General features: G+C 35.3%; 2 protein-coding genes and 1 long non-coding RNA gene across 3 annotated transcripts; 1 reads left to right on the forward strand and 2 right to left on the reverse strand.

Moving 5' to 3' along the window:
- Positions 1–4,588: 4,588 nt before the first annotated feature.
- LOC121258181 (phospholipase A2-alpha-like) lies at positions 4,589–6,239 on the reverse strand. Its single transcript, XM_041159566.1, has 4 exons — positions 5,913–6,239; positions 5,523–5,571; positions 5,251–5,376; positions 4,589–5,010 (listed from the first exon to the last, which is right to left on the reverse strand). Exons 1-4 carry the CDS (start codon positions 6,045–6,047, stop codon positions 4,826–4,828), a joined length of 495 nt encoding a protein of 164 aa, XP_041015500.1. The 5' UTR covers positions 6,048–6,239; the 3' UTR covers positions 4,589–4,825.
- A 4,364-nt stretch (positions 6,240–10,603) lies between these two features.
- LOC121257064 lies at positions 10,604–12,207 on the forward strand. The gene is made up of 2 exons (XR_005939148.1): positions 10,604–10,953; positions 11,800–12,207. It is a non-coding gene; the product is annotated as an uncharacterized LOC121257064 (long non-coding RNA).
- A 614-nt stretch (positions 12,208–12,821) lies between these two features.
- On the reverse strand, positions 12,822–15,518 carry LOC121258118 (ubiquitin-60S ribosomal protein L40). Its single transcript, XM_041159492.1, has 5 exons — positions 15,281–15,518; positions 15,062–15,148; positions 14,425–14,527; positions 13,176–13,242; positions 12,822–13,066 (listed from the first exon to the last, which is right to left on the reverse strand). The coding sequence occupies exons 1-5, from the start codon at positions 15,381–15,383 to the stop codon at positions 13,040–13,042; spliced, it is 387 nt and encodes a 128-aa protein (XP_041015426.1). The 5' UTR covers positions 15,384–15,518; the 3' UTR covers positions 12,822–13,039.
- Positions 15,519–17,961: the final 2,443 nt, after the last annotated feature.

Genomic DNA, 17,961 nt, shown 5'->3' on the forward strand with positions numbered 1-17,961 from the left:
CAGCACAGCATCTTCTCCAGCAAATGCTGAGTGTTACACTCGTGCCACAATTGCAGCCAACGGGTTACCTCTGGGAACGAGCCTTCGAGCTCCACAACTACCTCGTGGGAAATACCTTCCAAAACGAGTTGATGGGTTTGACAACTGCCTAAGATTGACCCAGAGGGTCGAGAGGCTCCCTGACCACTTAGACCAGGTTTCCACCAACAAACATCAATAACGAAATAGGAACACCAACATGGATTCACATCAAGAGGCAGAAACCTGCCAACACCATTGAAAATAAAAACGACCTCATGCTCCCCTTCAAGTAAATGTCTATACAAATGAAGTCACGAGCGGTAAAAGTCAAGGACCGCCCGACCCTACTTGTTCCTTGTCAAGAGTCAACAGGCGGGTCAAGTCACTCCAGCCCAATCTCCCTTGCAACGAACTCAAGGCCTCAGAAAGGTTAGGGACCTCCCGGCCTCCCAAGCGACCAACGATCGGGCAAGTCGCTTGATTACCCAACCCTCGCGCTCAAAGTCGAGCTTTGTGCTCTTACCTTACTTGATTACCCAACCTTCGTGCTGACAAAGTCAAGTCTCTTAACTCGCCGGGATGCAAAAGTCGGATACAAGTCATTTGACTTTTCAACCCTCATGCAAACAAAACCGAGTCACTGGGCTTGCTCTTGGAAAGCAATATCAGCACAACATCTTCTCCAGCAAATGTTGAGTCTTACACTCGTGCCACAATTGCAGCCAACGGGTTACCTTTGGGAACGAGCCTTCGAGCTCCACAACTGCCTCGTGGGAAATACCTTCCAGAACGAGTCGATGGGTTCGACAACTGCCTAAGATTGACCCAGAGGGTCGAGGGGCTCCCTGACCACTTAGATCAGGTTTCCACCAACAAACATCAATAACGAAATAGGAACACCAACAGGGATTCACATCAAGAGGCAGAAAACCTGCCAACACCATTGAAAATAAAAACAACCTCATGCTCCCCTTCAAGCAAATGTCTATACAAATGAAGTCACGAGTGGTAAAAGTCAAGGACTGCCCAACCCTACTTGTTCCTTGTCGAGAGTCAACAGGTGGGTCAAGTCACTCTAGCCCAATCTCCCTTGCACCGAACTCAAGGCCGAGAAAGGTTAGGGACCTCCCAACCTCCAAGCGACCAACGATTAGGCAAGTCACTTGATTACCCAACCCTCGCGCTCAAAGTCGAGCTCTGTGCTCTTACCTTACATGGTTGAGCCCATCTCCCACCAAAATCGATCTCTATGCTCGCACCTTACGTTGTCGAGCCATCTCTTGTCAAAGCCAAGGACCGCGCTTGCACCTTACGTAGTTGAGCTAGGCTCTTACCAAAAGCCAAGGTCCGCGATCGCACCTGACATGGTCAAATACATCTCCCGTCAAAAGCTGAGCTCCGCGCTCGCACCTAACATGGTTGAGTACATTTCTCACCAAAAGCGAACTCCACACTCACACCTTAGGCAGTCGAGTGCACGTCCCATAATTTATTTCTTTACAGATTTCAACGGACTATCTCTGTCACATATTTTATCTTAAAGATCCTCAATGCCTTCTATTGGAGCAAATCGACCTTACAAATCGCGGACAACTGAAGGGAATAAAATATCCCAGACCCAGCCCATCAAAGGCAATGTTTTGAATACCGTACCGGACGCCGTACCGGTCAAGGCACTGGAACGAAATATTTCGGTACCGGTACCGTTTTGGGATAGCGTTTCTGGATAACGTTTCGGGATAGTCGATATATGAATAAATTATATATATAAATATATATAAAAATTATATTCTAAAATAATAGTCTATATATAAATAAATTATATATAAATACATATATATAAAAATTATAAATAGTCTAATCTGAATTGGAGGTTAAAAAATAAGCTTGTAGTTTAAAAAAATGAAAAAAAAAAAAAACACAGGCCGAAATATCGGCCGGTACAGGCCGAAATTCCGGCCGGTACGGCCAGTATGGCCGGTATTTTGGCCGGTACGGAACAGATATAGTACCTGTACCGGCTGGACGGTCGAAACAAAAAATTTCGACCGTATCGGCCGGTACGGTACGAAATTTAAAACACTGATCAAAGAGCCTCCACTAGAAGATAATAGAAAGAGAAAGGAAGGGAGACAAAGAGGAGACAATGGAAAAGAAGGTGTCAGAGGGAAGGGAAGGAAGAGACAAAAAGAAAAGAAATATGAGAAAGTGGAGAAAAGAGAGGAGGTCAGACGCGCAAGAGAAAATGTTGCCATTCTTCACTGTTATTGGAGGGGGACAGACGACTCTGGGGGAGACTTCTTCAACTTCTTCAACCTTACAACGAGAGCTCCAGTGAGAATATTTTCTCCAGCAAATAGATCTCTGACTTCCATTGTATAGTGAGAAATGAGAGGCTATAAGAGACTGTAAATACTCATGTTAAAGTGAATTTCTCCTCCCCAAACGTTCATGGGCGTAGGTATTATATTAAATCACGTAAATCTGTGTGTCTCAATCTCTTTATTATCTTTGCATTTACTTCTTATTCATTGCCATGGATGTGCATACTACATAAGGATGTCGCACAGCCGCACCGGATCCCTGTCGGGGGCTCCGGACCACGTCAATCGATGCCCTATTCATCATAGTGGGCCGGAAATGATTTTTTCTCCCATTCCGGACTATTCATATATAGTTAAATATTATCAATATATGTTTCCACTACAACTAATCAAGTTAAGAAAATGTTGCTCTGATCCATTAGGTAGCTTAGAACACAAAATGAAACATTCTTCAAACCACCACAGCTCTTGGTCCAAATAACACAATCCATAGTATAAAAACCAACAATGGCAACTCCCCCCCTTAGTGAGGACAGGTTGGGATTAACTTGGCCTAGAGTCCTTACTTTAATGTACAACATTAGCTGTGATGGGGTGTTTTGTTAAAGGCTAAGGCCTCATTTGGTTACATAGATGAATGAGATGAGATGAAAGTTGAATAAAATATTGTTAGCATATAATTTTTTAATATCATTTTTTTAAAATTTGAAAAGGTTTAATTGTTTATTGTATTTTATGTAGGAGTTTGAAAAAATTATAATGATTAGATGAGATGAGATGAAAAAGTTTGTGTAACCAAATGAGGCCTAAAGGTTTAGCCTTTAGGGATCAATAATGCATGTCTTTGAGTTATAGGCTTTGGTCCAATGAAAACACTAAAGCTACATTTGGGTAGTGAGATGATCTCAGATAATCTGTAAATATCAGTAAAAAAATGATGAAAAATAATGATAAAATATTTAGTAGTAGTGAATAATAGCAAAAAGTGATAAAATCACTATCCAAACACAACCTAAGCCAGGCTAGATTGCAGGAGAAACAACCCTTTATTCAATGGGTTCAGGAAGCCCAACTAGCCCAGATATCAAAACCCAATAAAGAGCCATTGTCAAATCTAGGACGAAACTTCCAAACAGTCCTTGAGCTCATGTTCCTCAAGTCAAGTCAGGTGAGGGCCGGCCCAATTAAACGAATGTGATGGATATTGCACAATAAAAAATAATTCCATTAATTCTAGTATCTAATATTAAGTCACGTATATACATCTCTCCGGACATATCAAATCACTTTTTGACCTACTCCACAAAATGTCCAAACCTCAAACAATATGATTGATTTAGAGCATTCGTGTTGGCCTAGTCAAATACTAGTGCCTAACTAAATTTTACCTAATTTTTACTAAAGTAGTATGTATTAGAGTAGTCAAAACTCTAATGCTCCACTTTTGAGCTAGAGTAAAGTCAAACTATTTTCTATGTTTTGAACTCTACTATTTATCTCCAAAACAATTTTTTAGTTTAAAAATATTCTCTAAGTTCTACAGTTCTACAGTTTTACTGTTCAGTCCCCCTTTTACTTTTTTTTTTTCTCTTCCTTTAGTTGGAGTGTATTCGTTGGATAATTAGGTTGAACAAAAAAATAGTTGAAAAACAATAATTATAAATAAAAATTAAATTATTAATTAATATATGGAATATATTTGTAAAATATAAAAAAATCTAAAAAAGTTATTATTAAAATACATAATATTATATTATTATTTTGACTTTATGATGGATAATGCAATGTAAATTAATATCTCCCATGGCTTTGGCTTTAGCCAAAATCTCAACTTTTAGTCAAATTTTGGACTAGACCATTGTTGTCAATGCTCTTAGATAATGTTTAGATATTGAGTTGAGATAAAAATTGAAAATTGAAAAAAATATTATTATTATTTTAGAATTTAAAAAAGTTGAATTTTTTATTATATTTTATGTGAGAATTTAAAAAAATTATAATAATTAAATGAGATGAGTTAAGATCAACTCCCAATTCAAACAGAACCATTGATCTGACAAATACTTCTAATAGACAAACAAATATTATTTTTTATTTTAGATTTTATTATCTTCAGTTATATTTGCTTTGTGACACGTCAAGTGGTTGTAATTTAGTGGTCGGCACATGATACCAGACAAATGTCATCTCATCAACTATGATTAAATATCATAAAATTTAGAATATAAGGTATCATTGCTCAAAGTTGTTAATATATAATTAGTTGATTCAATCCAATTGCAATACGCACTCTTAACACTGGCTTAATTACTTTTTAAAACCTTCATTTACCCATGAAACAAAAACACAGAGAGAACAAAAGAACTGTTGCCCCCAGTACTGAAATCATGACCTTTTAGAGAGAGAGAGAGAGATTAAACTTGTTCCCTCTAGATCTCCGTTCAGATCGATCGAGCAAGGAAAATTCAGCCTAGCTAATGCTATTTTGATGGGGGAACAAATTTTCCAGCACCTAAAGCAACTTTAATGACGTCAGTAATAACATCGATCACCTCACCAGCTTGGCATTTGCTCCCCTTAAACGTCTCAGCTCCTGACTTTTTAACCTTTGCCATACATTTCAGTAAGTTTCGGCTGCACTCTTTGTTTAGATAGCCATAACCATCTGAGCAAAATAAAAACACCATCAAATTAATTATCATCTGTTCAAACTTCAAATATTTCTTTAATGGACATCCTAGCTATATGATATATACATATATATATATATATATATATTGACAACATGAAAATAACTAGCTAGATCTTTTTTCTTTATAATTTTATCAAGTGCATGCATGCAGCAATGATAAAAGTTGTGAAAAAACGAGGTTTAGAAATCGTGGACGAGTACTCGTGAACATACGGTTTTTATTTCCCACACAAGCATCATGATCCATGCAGCAAGCGTCGAGGGCATCGCAAGGCTTCTCCCCAGGGCATCCACCGTATAATAGCCCACAGTACTTGCCATATCTCAGGAGTGGAGGAACTATTAATATATATTTATCACAAGAAAATAGCAGAAAGAATTAAATAAAGCGCCATTTGTTAAACCCTCAATAGATCAAAATATTAATGAATAAATTATCAACGAATTAGCCTTAACGCCCCCAAAAGACTGGTATATATAATAACCTTTACAGAATTCTGACTCGCATTTTCTACTGCACTTGAAGTGTTTAACCTACAAAACCAATAACGTCCAAGTAATTACAAAAGATGGCAATTCTTCAACGAGAAGTGCTACTACAGATAAAAAATTTCTTTTCACGTAAAGAAATCTATTAAATGACATAGTTTCATATTATACGTTAGATATATTTTATAATAAAAATAGCTATATCACAAAATCACATCAGTTAATGAGTTTATTTTCATAAAATCTCTTCATAGTTAAACTGTTTTTACGTGATTAATCATGGCAAGGAAAAAAACAGAAATTAGAAAAAGATTGGTACGTAAGATGGAGTGCTACTGCAAAAGATTATATATATATCTATAATGAGGACAAAGAAGATTACAAACCAGAGCTTTAGCAGGTCCTTTAACTTTAAGACCGAGGTCTAGGGCATGGACGGGATCAATACAGAAAAGGTTGAGGACGATAAGGGAGCATGAGACTAGAAGAACAAACTTCAATGATTTGTCTGCAGGAGCCATTAATTACTGACAAAAATTGAAACCTAATGCTTAAATGCTATAATATAAAAGATCAAATTAAACTGCTAGCTGCTGGAGTTTTGGATGTTTTGCAGTGGCGGCAGAATATCCCAAAGAAACTATATAAATTACCAAAAGGAAAGAATAAATTAAGGAGACCGATCGAGGTGGATATTCAATGCCTCCATTGCCTTGGAGGGTCAAAGGTTTTTAAGGAGAAAGGATATCCGAGTTCCAGCCTGTTTTTTACCCCAAACGCGTCACATTAAAGACAAAACTGGTGTGGATTGTCTGTCCATTGACAGCTATTGTTCCCAAATTAGATTTTCTGACACCAAAGAACACCCTGTAGTACTGTTTGATCCACCTTCGTTGTACAGTCTTCGTACCGGTGTAAGGAAAGAATTAATCACCTATTCATTCTCATATTTCACACTTATCATCTCACATTTCACTTATCAAATTGATAGAATATGAGAAGAATTTTTTTTCATAAATATATTCTTCTCCTGATCAAGAAATTACTTTGATTTGTATGAACATGAAATATAAAATAATTGCTACAAAAATATAGATATTCTATAAAAATAAATTCATAAACTGACATGCATTCGTATGATATGTTAGATCTATTTTATAATAAAAATAATTTTACAGTTTAACGTATTATATTAAACTATATCATTTTTTGTGACTGATCATCGAAATATTTAGTTCTAGAAATTATTCATACTGATAATAATTAAAAAGTAGTCCTCAAAATGCAACTCACTGACACATTTGCTCTTCAACTCTTCAATGTGTATCGATGTATCTTTAATTTAGTACGTACAGAAATTGGACCAGTGCTGATCTATATATGGCTACAAATCAATTTTTCTCTTTTCTTTTTGGAAAAAGAAAATTATGATCAATACTTGAAGAAGATGATATTGCTATATTGTGAAACAATGTAAAGTCTATATTATATATTCTTGACAGCTAATATCTGAATCTACACAACTTTGACACAAAGATTTCGCTAGACAGAGCCAAAAAAAATAGGGAAAAACGCTTGTCAAAAAACTCTTTTGATAGTACTATGTCTTTAGATACGACTAAGTTTGTTGCGATTTCAAGATCTAGAATTAGGATTTTGAATTTTCAATATATATATGGAAAATACTCTAGCCACAAAGTGATTATACAAAAGTAATCCTACAAACTGACATGCCTTGATGTGATTCGTCAGATTGTAAATTTACTTTTATTATAAAGTAGATTTAATGGATCAGATGAAGTCGCATCAGTTTGTAAAATTGTTTTTGTATAATTCATTTGTGGATGTAACAGTCATATATATATATATGAGTAATGATACTGAATATCCTAATTCTCATTATCTTCTCATCATCTCAAGATGTGCTATTAGATGATTAGAGAATATTTATTCTATCTTACTTGTGAACCTATCATCTAATGTCATATAATGAAATGATGAGAAAATAGATGATGAACAGACTTTTTTATCTATTAAAGATGAATCAGTTTGCAAAATTTACTTTTATTAGATTTCGTCGAGATTAACCTAATATGTTTTATTTATATATGGGAACCAGACAGCTCATGCATGAGCTTGGCCCCTAAGAACGTTCTTAACGGAATAGGCAAATGCAAATAAATTGACCATAAAAATAAACCACATTGGATTAGGCAAGTTAGTGGAATAGGAACTTTGAGTTACGGTAAATATTTGGCTGAGAACTGTAGCTCGATCAAAGCCTCTTTTTTTTTTTTTTTTTTTTTTTTTTAATATTTTATTCCTCCAGAACATTCTCTCTCTTCAGTCTTTTTTGAGGCGGTTTCTTGTTTTACCCTTGATTTCTTGCTGGCGGTTCTCTCAGTTTCCCCACAACATTTCTCTCTGTTTTTCGTTTCCAGGCAAGTTTAATTATGATTATTAATTAACATATAATAGAACTGTAAAATGTGACAATTAAAAAAACATTAAATAAGAAAATTATTAAAAATATTAAGTTAATAATATTTTTTTATTATAAAAATAGTAAATAGATAATCTAATATAAAAATTAAATTTAAATAAAATAGGCAAAGGCAAACTCGTGCTATTAGCTAAAATGTGAGTTTGCTTTTGACTATATTCCAATGAGAGTGCTCAGATGTCAAATCTTTTAGGGTTTGAATTTTTATAGATGTTTTATAAGATGGATGTTATAAAAATTAATCTTGCCCTCCAAAAACAAATATTATTATAATTTTTCGAAGCTAGACAAACCTTCAAATCCTGAAAGAACATACTACGCCGATCACTAACAAAATAAAATAAAAAATAAAAAAAACTACGCTGATCTCTCCTTTCTAGACTTCCAATCCAGTCTAGGTTAGGTTTGTTAAGAAAGAAAACTACTCTTTTTTTTTTTTTTAATCAAGCATATTATAAAATAAAATTTAAAGATATAAAGTTTAAGGTGGATGCTTTCTACTATCAATATACAAAAAGTAACTAGGAATTTTATCTAAGGGTAGCCTTCCAAAAACATAATTGGTAGCTGTCTATTGTCTCACTGAGTGCGTACATCGATTTTGAGATCGATATATTTTAGCAAATTTTCAGTCTTGATGATGTTGGGATATGTGATGATTGTCCTCGATGATAGAGATTCATTCTCCGGATGGTTGTTGTCAAGTGGTGAATTTTGGTATTGAAATCCGTTGAGGTAAGCCAGGTGAGTCTGGATTTTTGTCTCCATAATATTTCTTCATATTCTCTTTGCTTCTGAAGTCTATGTTGCAAAAATCTTTCTTTTTCTTGATTGGAATGAGTCATAAGATTGTCTTGTACCTCAAGAATCTCACTTTCAATCTGAAGAATATTATGGTTGATTTGCCCGAAATGATTTTTGTTCCAAACTTTGAGTGCTTCTTTGGTTGACTTGATTTTCTTGCTAAGAATGTAGGATGGATTGCCCATATGAGATTTACTACATGCTTCACTTATTATTTGATGGCTTAAGAGCTCACGAGTTCAGAATTCTTCAAACTTGAAAGATGGGGCTTAACGAATATTAGTTGTGGTATATAACAAGAATGGATGATGATTTGATGTTGATGATGCTAGGTGTTGTAATGTAGCATCTGAAAAAAGTAGTCTCCACTCTTGGTCTGCTATAGCTCAGTCTAATCTTTCTCTTATGAGTGTTTGACCCTGTCTGTTGTTGGTCCATATGAACTTTGGGTCCATATAACCAATGTCTATCAGGCCATTTCTATCCATAGGGGCTTTGAGACCCTTATTTGGAGTATAAGAGATAGGCCTCCCTCCATATTTTTTTCAGATTGATCAATGAGGTCATTGCACTCTCACATACAAATCCAATGCCTCAGAAAAGCTTGATATAATGAATCTAAGTGGCTCCATAAGTTAGTTTTGTTGTTCCATTAGGCCAGTGCATATACATAATAAGCAACCGTGGTTGATGTATAGGATCAGAATAGACTAAAACTGAGATTGCATTAATATTTATATGTGTAGGTTCTATTTCTATACCTGGAATCCACAAAAGTAACAAGCCCTCTTTTTTACAAACAATTGGAAAGTGAACAAAATGATGGAAACCTATATTATTTACAATAGATATGGTGCCATCATCTGTCACCAAGGTTTCTGACAAAAAAACTACATTCGGGTTATATTTCTTAATATTAGCCCTTAAGCTTCTAATTGCTTTGGGATGGTCTAACCCCTACAATTCCATGTCATTGTCTTCACTTGGCTTGTGGAGGCATTTTTAAACTTGCCTCGCTAGCTAATTTGGATTTGCCTTGGGAGTGTGATGGTGGTCTGCTGTAGAGATTGTATTTTGCTTTCCCTTTTAGTTTTTTTCCCTTGCCTAAAGAGCCTGAATGCATTTCCAAGAGAGTTAGAGCTATTGAAGCTTCATATGTTTGTAGCTCTGGAGCACTACACTCATTTAGATCTTTTTTCTCCACTTTGATGAGGCGTTGGGAGTTTTCTTTTGGAGCTTTAGTATGCTCAACATTCTGTTGCCTTTTGGAGGGGAGGATTGCTTGAGTTGTTTGATGGACTTGTGTAATGTGTGTAGCTAGGTTCTCTCTGGGACTGATTTCACTTTGCATGAGATCAGTTGATATTTTTGTTGCCATTCCAATTTACATGGGACTGATTTCACATTGAGGACTTAAATCTTCAATCAATTGAATATTCATCTAATGTTGAGGCAATTCCATAACATTTGCAGGAGCTGGACTTGAAGTAAAAAACGTGGAGTCCCCTGGATCACGTGAAGCTGAGGAGCTATACACCTGGGCCATTAATGATGAAGATTTATTGAGATAGTCGACCTTATTACCAAATAGGTGATGCTAAGGCCTTTTAGGGTATATGTCTTGGGGGTCCATAAACAATAGCCTTGTCTCCCTTTGGGATTCAAAATTAGTCATGGATTCAATAATATGGCCGGTCTGATGAAGCCCAAGCCCATATTTTTCCTTCTGAGGTTTTTAGCGTTGCATTGCCAAGCATATTTGTTTCCATTGAGATTTCCACGGTGGGTGATTTCTCGTTGACTTGATGGCTGAGATGAAGCTTTGAGGATCTCGCACCCGTGGATTAAAATCTTCTGCTACCTGCGCCTTTGAACTTGAAGACAAAAGGGATATTTGGCTACGATTTGAAGTGAGGTTGTTAGATTCAGTGGTTGACTCAATAGTGAAGATATTAACTCTTCTTGGTGAGAGAATTAATGAGCTTGGATCATTGTAGCTGTACGGTGTTGCTGGTGTTGTTCTCATGGAATTTTCGCCTGGCTTCTGGGAGCTCGAAGGAGACGGAAGAAAATGCTGTAATTCCGGTTTGTTGGCAGAGGCTTTCTCAAAATGACCACCGGTAAGACTATTCTGGCCTCTCAGAGCAATTTCATGTTGTTTACTTGCATTACTTATTTGTTTTCCTTTGTTGTAACTGCCAATGGGTGAGACAAAAGGAGTAAGATTTTCTATATGCTTTCTTTCTTCATACTGCCCACTATCTGTTTGATGAAATGCCTGAATGTTATCAAGACTACTATTGAATTCTGCTCTGATCCATGAGCCATACTTTAGCCTTGTTGGGGGTGAGCTTAGAAAACCACATAAAATCTGGGAATGACCAAGCCTTCCACATGCATAGCAAAAGTCTGATAATTTTTCATTTTTGTTGGAGTGGTTGTCGAGCCAAATTTTTCATATTTCGTGGTTGCCGAGCCTTAGCATCATGAACCCTTGTTAGAGTTGTTTTGTAATATCTAGCTCAACTTTGATTCTAATAAATTTTCTGAAAGCCAATCCATAAAGAGGGTCTTCCTTCACCTTAATCAAATTACCAAGTGTTTTCCCAATTTCTATTGCATTATTGAGAGTTATATGATCAAGGGCTAAACCATGGATTTGTATATTGAAAGTTGCATGATTTAAGCTGATTTCATGAAGAGTTGCATCCGGGACCAAGGTTTTAGAATAAGCAGGTGCCCTTTGATATTCCATGGGACTTGATTAAGCACTCTGAACTTATCTTGAGGGTTTCTAAAGGTGAATATAAATTTATTTATATCCATGTCTTCAATGAGAAAGTTTTGGATGAAGTTCTAAGAGGCTTTAATATTAAAATGAATTGTATATTTGTTCAAGGGTCTATCTACTATTAACCTTCCTATCAGGATTTTATCTGAAATAATTTTTGCTGTCTCTGGAGCAGGTTGAAGATTAAGATCGTGCCATGAATTTGCTTTCGTTTGAAGGATGAGAGAGTCCATATTCATCTGGAATTGAAGCTGTAACTGAAGTGGTTGATAGTTGGAATGATGTTGAGAAGGGTTCGATCAAAACTATGAATGCAAATGTTTAGAAACCCTTTCTGTGTATTAGATAATTACGTGAAAACTGAGCAACAGTAAGTGCAGGATTTGTCTCCCGCTTCCTAGATAGAGAAGCTCTGATTTCTCTCTACCCGGTTTGAAAGTTAGTAAGAAAGAAAACTACTCAACAAGTCTGTTTACATAAGTTTGACCAAAACTCTAATCCGGCTTTGTTCATTAACTTAATTTACCAAACAACCTGACATTAATTTATACATATAAGAAAAAGACTTACCATTTATCTCTCTCTTTCTAGTTATGACATTAATACTTTCGTTTATAAAACATGAAAAAGTTATAATATTATAAGATGTGCTAGGTCTATATTTAAATCTTTGTCTAACAAATTAACGTGACCAATGTGGTCCGTCAAACTGAAAAGTTATTTGTGTTGTAATGTATATGACGGTTCACACTAAAGGCATGCTAGGTTATAAATTTTTTTGTACAAGATTATGTATAGACCAAATATTTTTCTAATACTTAAAACTTTGTAAAACTAAAAGTTTAAGGCTTTCCGATCATTCTTCTTGACTTTTTCTTTTAGATAAAAAAAAAAATGTCAGATCTACTATCCTTTAATCTACAACATACTCGAGCGAACACTCGTAAGTCGTCGTGATCCTTGTACTTGGGAGCATAAAATCCAGCATAAAGTTTAAAAATAGCATCCAGCGACGAACTTCAAATTAGGGGACATGCCATTTTACTAGAGAGAGATTCAAATCAAGAGGGATTGACGACTCAAGATTCCCATAAAATCCGTCCTTGCACAGTCAGACAGTCTTTCATTCCAACGCCTCAAAATTGAAGAGCTCAAGGACCAAACAAACATACTTAAGCAACAGAACCCACATAAAACTAAACAAAAGCATAGTTTTGATTTCAACACCAAAAAAATGACTCAAAATGTCAAGGCATATTCAACGCCCAAAAAGTTCCAAGGCATGTTAAGTAACACTGTACTACATGTCTGATTTCTAGAATTCTACTAGCGAACTGTTTGATGCTACCATCGTTCAGATAAGACATCCAGCGACCCACTACAATGGTTAGCAATTTTTCCTCACACCCACTACTCTACTTGATCTTCTTCTTTGGCCTCAGCTGCAGTTTAAGTAGTATGGAACATTTTTTCAGTTTTTTTTTTTTTAAATTATATGTGAGAGAGAGAGAGAGAGAGAGAGAGAGAGAGAATGAAAAATAACTGTTGTACCTGGTTGCTGTGTCCACACTTCTTTTTCCTGCAGTTGACAGCACGTGGGTGCAACCGTGCATAACATCTGTAAAATCGGATTTAAAAAATTCAGAAATAAATTTATCGCAAAACACATGGGAGCAAGACAAACAGCACAGCATCAAGCATTTAAAAAACCAAGTAATTACATGGTTTGGCAAGCATTAAAATAGGGATTTTGGTTGCTATAGAAAGGAAGCTGGAAACATTTTATCAAGACAATTCATTTTCAAAAATTAACGCATAGCTGATAACTTCTAGATGTACAGGTAGATATCCCATGTCAAAGAACACAGTAAGAATAACTTTCAGGATACAAAACATGAGATAAAAGCATAAGATTGACGTGTTAAAATGAAGGGCATAGTCAGATCAATTGCATGTATACAGCATCAATCATAGACAGAAAATGGAGAAAAGAATGGCAAAACTGCATTTGGTGAACAGTCAAGAATCAATAAGTTCCAAGTAAAACAAAAGGCATTACAAAGTTAACATGGCATAAAGTGTTGTAGTCATTTCACCATGAAGCCATAATCAATTACTCTCTTTTTTTCGATGAGCCTCGAAGCACCATAACCATTTACAAATTCATTGTTAGGAGGAAACTTGGCTTTTTTTTTATTAGGAAAATTATACTTGGTCCCCATAAGTGTGCCTCCTCAAAGTTGCTGCTCGGGTATCTTATTTATTTAATTTCTTAATAGTTAAGGAAGTGAATATTAGTGAAGTGGAGTATTTTTTTTATTTTTAAAAAATGTTTAAAGGTGTTTAAAAAATGTTTGAAAGAAAAATAAAAAAAATAAAAAGTACAATTTGTACTAGTGGTAAGTTTGAGGGGGCAAACTCATGGGGCTGATAGCAGCACCCTTTTTCTTATAAGGAAAATTTCTGGAAACCGTGCAAGAACAGCTTTTAAGCACATAATTCTGACCATCAAGTGACACGTATTCACAAATCCGTTTATTGAGACTAGTTTAAAACACAACCAATCTTTATATCCATTAAACATACTTCACCAGTCGAGGCTTAAGACAAGAGATAATTACAATTATTCAATAATGTGGTTTTCGTCACTAATTCCAACAAGTTAAGAATAGCCCTGAGTGCCAAATAGAAAGAAATCATTGCCAAATAGAAAGAAATCATTGCCAACTATGATTATAAAAATATAAAGCTCAATCAGTCTCAACTTCTTAATAAAATAACAAATAAATGATAAACATACTTGCGGCAGATCATTTTTTCCTGGTTGTATTTCCTGGCCAATGCCATCAGAGATGGTTCAATAATGCCACCTCGAAGCCTCAGAACAAGATGAAGAGTTGACTCTGCACAAGGTCGTTTAAATTGAATTAAAAATTTTAAAAAAATGAAAACAGAAGATTTAGAAATCGATCACATAACGTAATCATTCACATTACAACTAGTTGGAAAGGAATTTGCTTCGGAATGAAATCTCATGAAACTAAAAAACAGAAGACATCATATCAATCCACCACCAGTTTAACCATTCCCTTGGTTATATAAACTTCCTAAGAGGTGCTTCAATTATAAAAATCTGAATATTTCTAAATTAAAAGCATCCAAAGATTTCCTTCATCAGAGGTAAGCTCTATCCATCACCTCATCAAGTTAATTAACTCTAAGATAAACAGAAACAAAATATCTTGCAGCCCTTACTTCAAATCTATCTGGCTTTTCTTCTAGGCTCGCATCGTTACATAGCTCAATTACGTTTTTTCATAAGTAACTTAAAACAATATATTACAGCAATCGCTTTCGTTCTCTTTCCCTCTCTTTCCCCTCCAACCAAACAGATTCTTGCATTAATCTAATCAAACACGCCCGAGAAATGAACTAACCTTTCTGGATATTGTAATCTGCGAGGGTACGGCCATCCTCGAGCTGCTTCCCTGCAAAGATCAGCCTCTGCTGGTCCGGCGGAATACCTGAGAAATTAAGAAGCTATAAAAAATTAAAAAAAGAAGAAGGAGAAGAAGAACAACAACAACAACAACAACCACCAGTTCGATCCGATAGGGAACCGATTCCTTGAAAGAGAAAATGAAGGAGTACGGTACCTTCCTTGTCCTGAATCTTGGCCTTAACATTGTCGATGGTGTCGCTGGATTCGACCTCGAGGGTGATAGTCTTCCCAGTTAAGGTTTTCACGAAGATCTGCATTTTCTTGGTCCGTCTCTGTCTGCTACGCTCGGGGGCTACGAGGGTTTTGCTTTGAGGTTGTTTATATGGGGACGGGGGGCGCAGCCGCGCAGATTAGGGTTTCTGTTGTGGCGGGTTCTGTTTGCTTTATGGATTATGCGAGTCCGAAGCAGGGATAAAGTGCACTTTGTTTGATGGATTATGCAATTCCGGAGTAGGGACTAGGCTGTGTTTGGCTAGCATCTATAGTTTTTTCAAAAAATAAAAAATAGAAAATTTTCAACTTTATTCCAAACATTTTTTAATCTCAAACTGATTTCTGATTTCCTATTGTAATTTTTAAAACTTTTAATCCAATCATTTTCTTAGATTTTAATGAGAAAACAAAAACAACTTTTATAAAAGAAAAATTATATTTACAAACTAGTCTTAAAGACACACCCTTTACATTGTTGATAACTTGATATGACATAATTTATTTATACAAAAAAGTTTAAATTTTAAATATTACAAATTAAATATTATCACACCAACAATAGGGATAATGTATCATCCATGCCTGCTTGCATATAAAAGAACTTTATACAGAATTAACAATCACTCTCAGATTTTGATTTTCGAGTTACACGAGTCTCCTCTTATGTCTCCTATAGAGAAGGAAAATGTGGAGTTTTCTGAACTTTACGGCCTATTATCACAAGATGTAAAATTATTTCCCCAATGTTCTGAATTGGGGGGGAGTATGATAGAGGAACTAACTGAATACTGGGACTAGTTGACATTAAACGATGAGGAACTATCATTGATTGATCTTGATTAGACCGATATGAGGAACTGCCATCGATTGATCTTGATCACGGCAATTTGGAGGAGGTGGTTTGAAAAGGGAAGCTTTTTCTAGTGGGTAAGCTATATTCAGAAAGGAAAATTAGCAAAAAGTGGTAAGATCAACGATGATGAAAATATGGAAGGTATCAAAACCTTTCACATTTAAAAAGATTCAGCCAAATGTTTTCGTAATCACTTTTGCAAGTGAAGCTAATAAGGATCGCATTTGGGGGGGGGGGGGGGGGCGGGGGACCGGGGCTATTTGACAATTATTTTTTCATCCTTAAAGCGTTTGATGGATTCATTCAGCCCCATTTGATGAATTTTGATATGTTTTTTGAATTCAAATGCATAACCTACCATTAGTCTGTATGAACCAAGAAACAGGTAGGCAGATTGGAGAAACCATTGGAGCACTACAACAGGCCAATGTTCAAGAAGATGAGATAAACTAGGAGAATTATCTATGAGTGAAGATATGGATTGATTTGAGGAAGATGGTGTCACGGGGAAGAACAACCAATTTGAAAGGGAATAAAATGTGGACTCCCCTTAGATATGAAAAGCTTCATGATTATGCCCAAATTAGTACGTGGTGTTATAGTATAGTTCAGGGTGTCGATCCACAGGGAGTTGGAAGAAAGACAACAAGATGCAAGCTTAAAAGAAAATATCAAATTATAATATGACAAGAATCTGAAAATTCTACGTAAAGCACGTAATTAAAGTAAGATTAGGGCACAGATAAGAAGGCAAGTAAAGTTTTGGGCTTCTATAAACCGGATCCAATGTTATGACTTTTTCAATCCAAATGATATATACAACTAAGAATTATAGCATCAAATTCCTAATTAGAAGATATGACATTATATTCATCTACTTTCTCAAATTTAATTCCAAAATCTATTATCAATTTACAAACCACAATTTTCATATATAAGAATGAATATCAGATCTAAACACGATCCTATGTTCATAAACAATAGTGTAGCAAAAGATCACATCAATGGAATAAAAAGCTTTTTTAAGTCACAATCATATATTCATAATCTTATAACTCATCAAAATCAAACCATAGCAATATTTTATATAATTGTCTCAAACTTATAATATCCAAAACAAATGGAGAATTGAATCCTAGAATCTTAAACAACAAAGCTTAACATATGAATTGACATAAAGTCAAAATATTTTCACTAATCAATTTCCACCCTAGCCTTTACCCAAGATTTAGTTCTCCATAGAAGAACTAAATAATAAAAATGGAATTTCTCTCTTCTCTAGAACTGTGTCTCCTCCTCTCCAAAAACTTCCAATTTCATGCTAATGAAATGCTTATATCGGGTAGGAAAGAATCCCTAATGTCTTCCATATTCCCGCATACAAAATCACCTAAATTTTAGAACTCATCTTGACAGCCTCGTATGCACTTCAAGAGTTCAAATTTAGAAATCGTTATTAGCGAGAACTTTGTAGTTTTTTAAAATAGTTTTCCAATGCATCAAGAATCGCATCAATCCGATATTTGAGCATAAAGTTATCATCAAAATACTAAAGTATGTACAGCTGTCTTCTAGCAAATTTCGGACTGACTATTTCTCTTGATCCGAATTACTCTCAAACCTCATTATTATCCTTATTTGAAGAGTCCTACACTCCTTGAAAGTTCTTAAGTTATTCCAACACCTTGCCCATTTGAAAGTCTTTTGAATTTAACTGGGTTTGAACTTGCTCTTTTATAAACTCTGAAATTAAATATAAAAAATTGTTT

The sequence above is a fragment of the Juglans microcarpa x Juglans regia genome, chromosome 3S (assembly GCF_004785595.1).
Source record: "Juglans microcarpa x Juglans regia isolate MS1-56 chromosome 3S, Jm3101_v1.0, whole genome shotgun sequence".
Lineage (NCBI taxonomy): Eukaryota > Viridiplantae > Streptophyta > Magnoliopsida > Fagales > Juglandaceae > Juglans > Juglans microcarpa x Juglans regia.

Bases quoted from the DNA above. Each gene is read 5' to 3' on its own strand.
- LOC121258181 (XM_041159566.1), bottom strand. From the start codon at position 6,047: ATGGCTCCTGCAGACAAATCATTGAAGTTTGTTCTTCTAGTCTCATGC. The intron at 5,572-5,912 runs GTTTGTAATCTT...TTGGTTTTGTAG, and splicing joins AAGGACCTGCTAAAGCTCTG to GTTAAACACTTCAAGTGCAG. The intron at 5,011-5,250 runs GTATGTTCACGA...TATTTTGCTCAG, and splicing joins TTGTGTGGGAAATAAAAACC to ATGGTTATGGCTATCTAAAC.
- LOC121258118 (XM_041159492.1), bottom strand. From the start codon at position 15,383: ATGCAGATCTTCGTGAAAACCTTAACTGGGAAGACTATCACCCTCGAG. The intron at 15,149-15,280 runs GTACCGTACTCC...TTAATTTCTCAG, and splicing joins CAAGATTCAGGACAAGGAAG to GTATTCCGCCGGACCAGCAG. The intron at 14,528-15,061 runs GTTAGTTCATTT...GACCTTGTGCAG, and splicing joins AGATTACAATATCCAGAAAG to AGTCAACTCTTCATCTTGTT.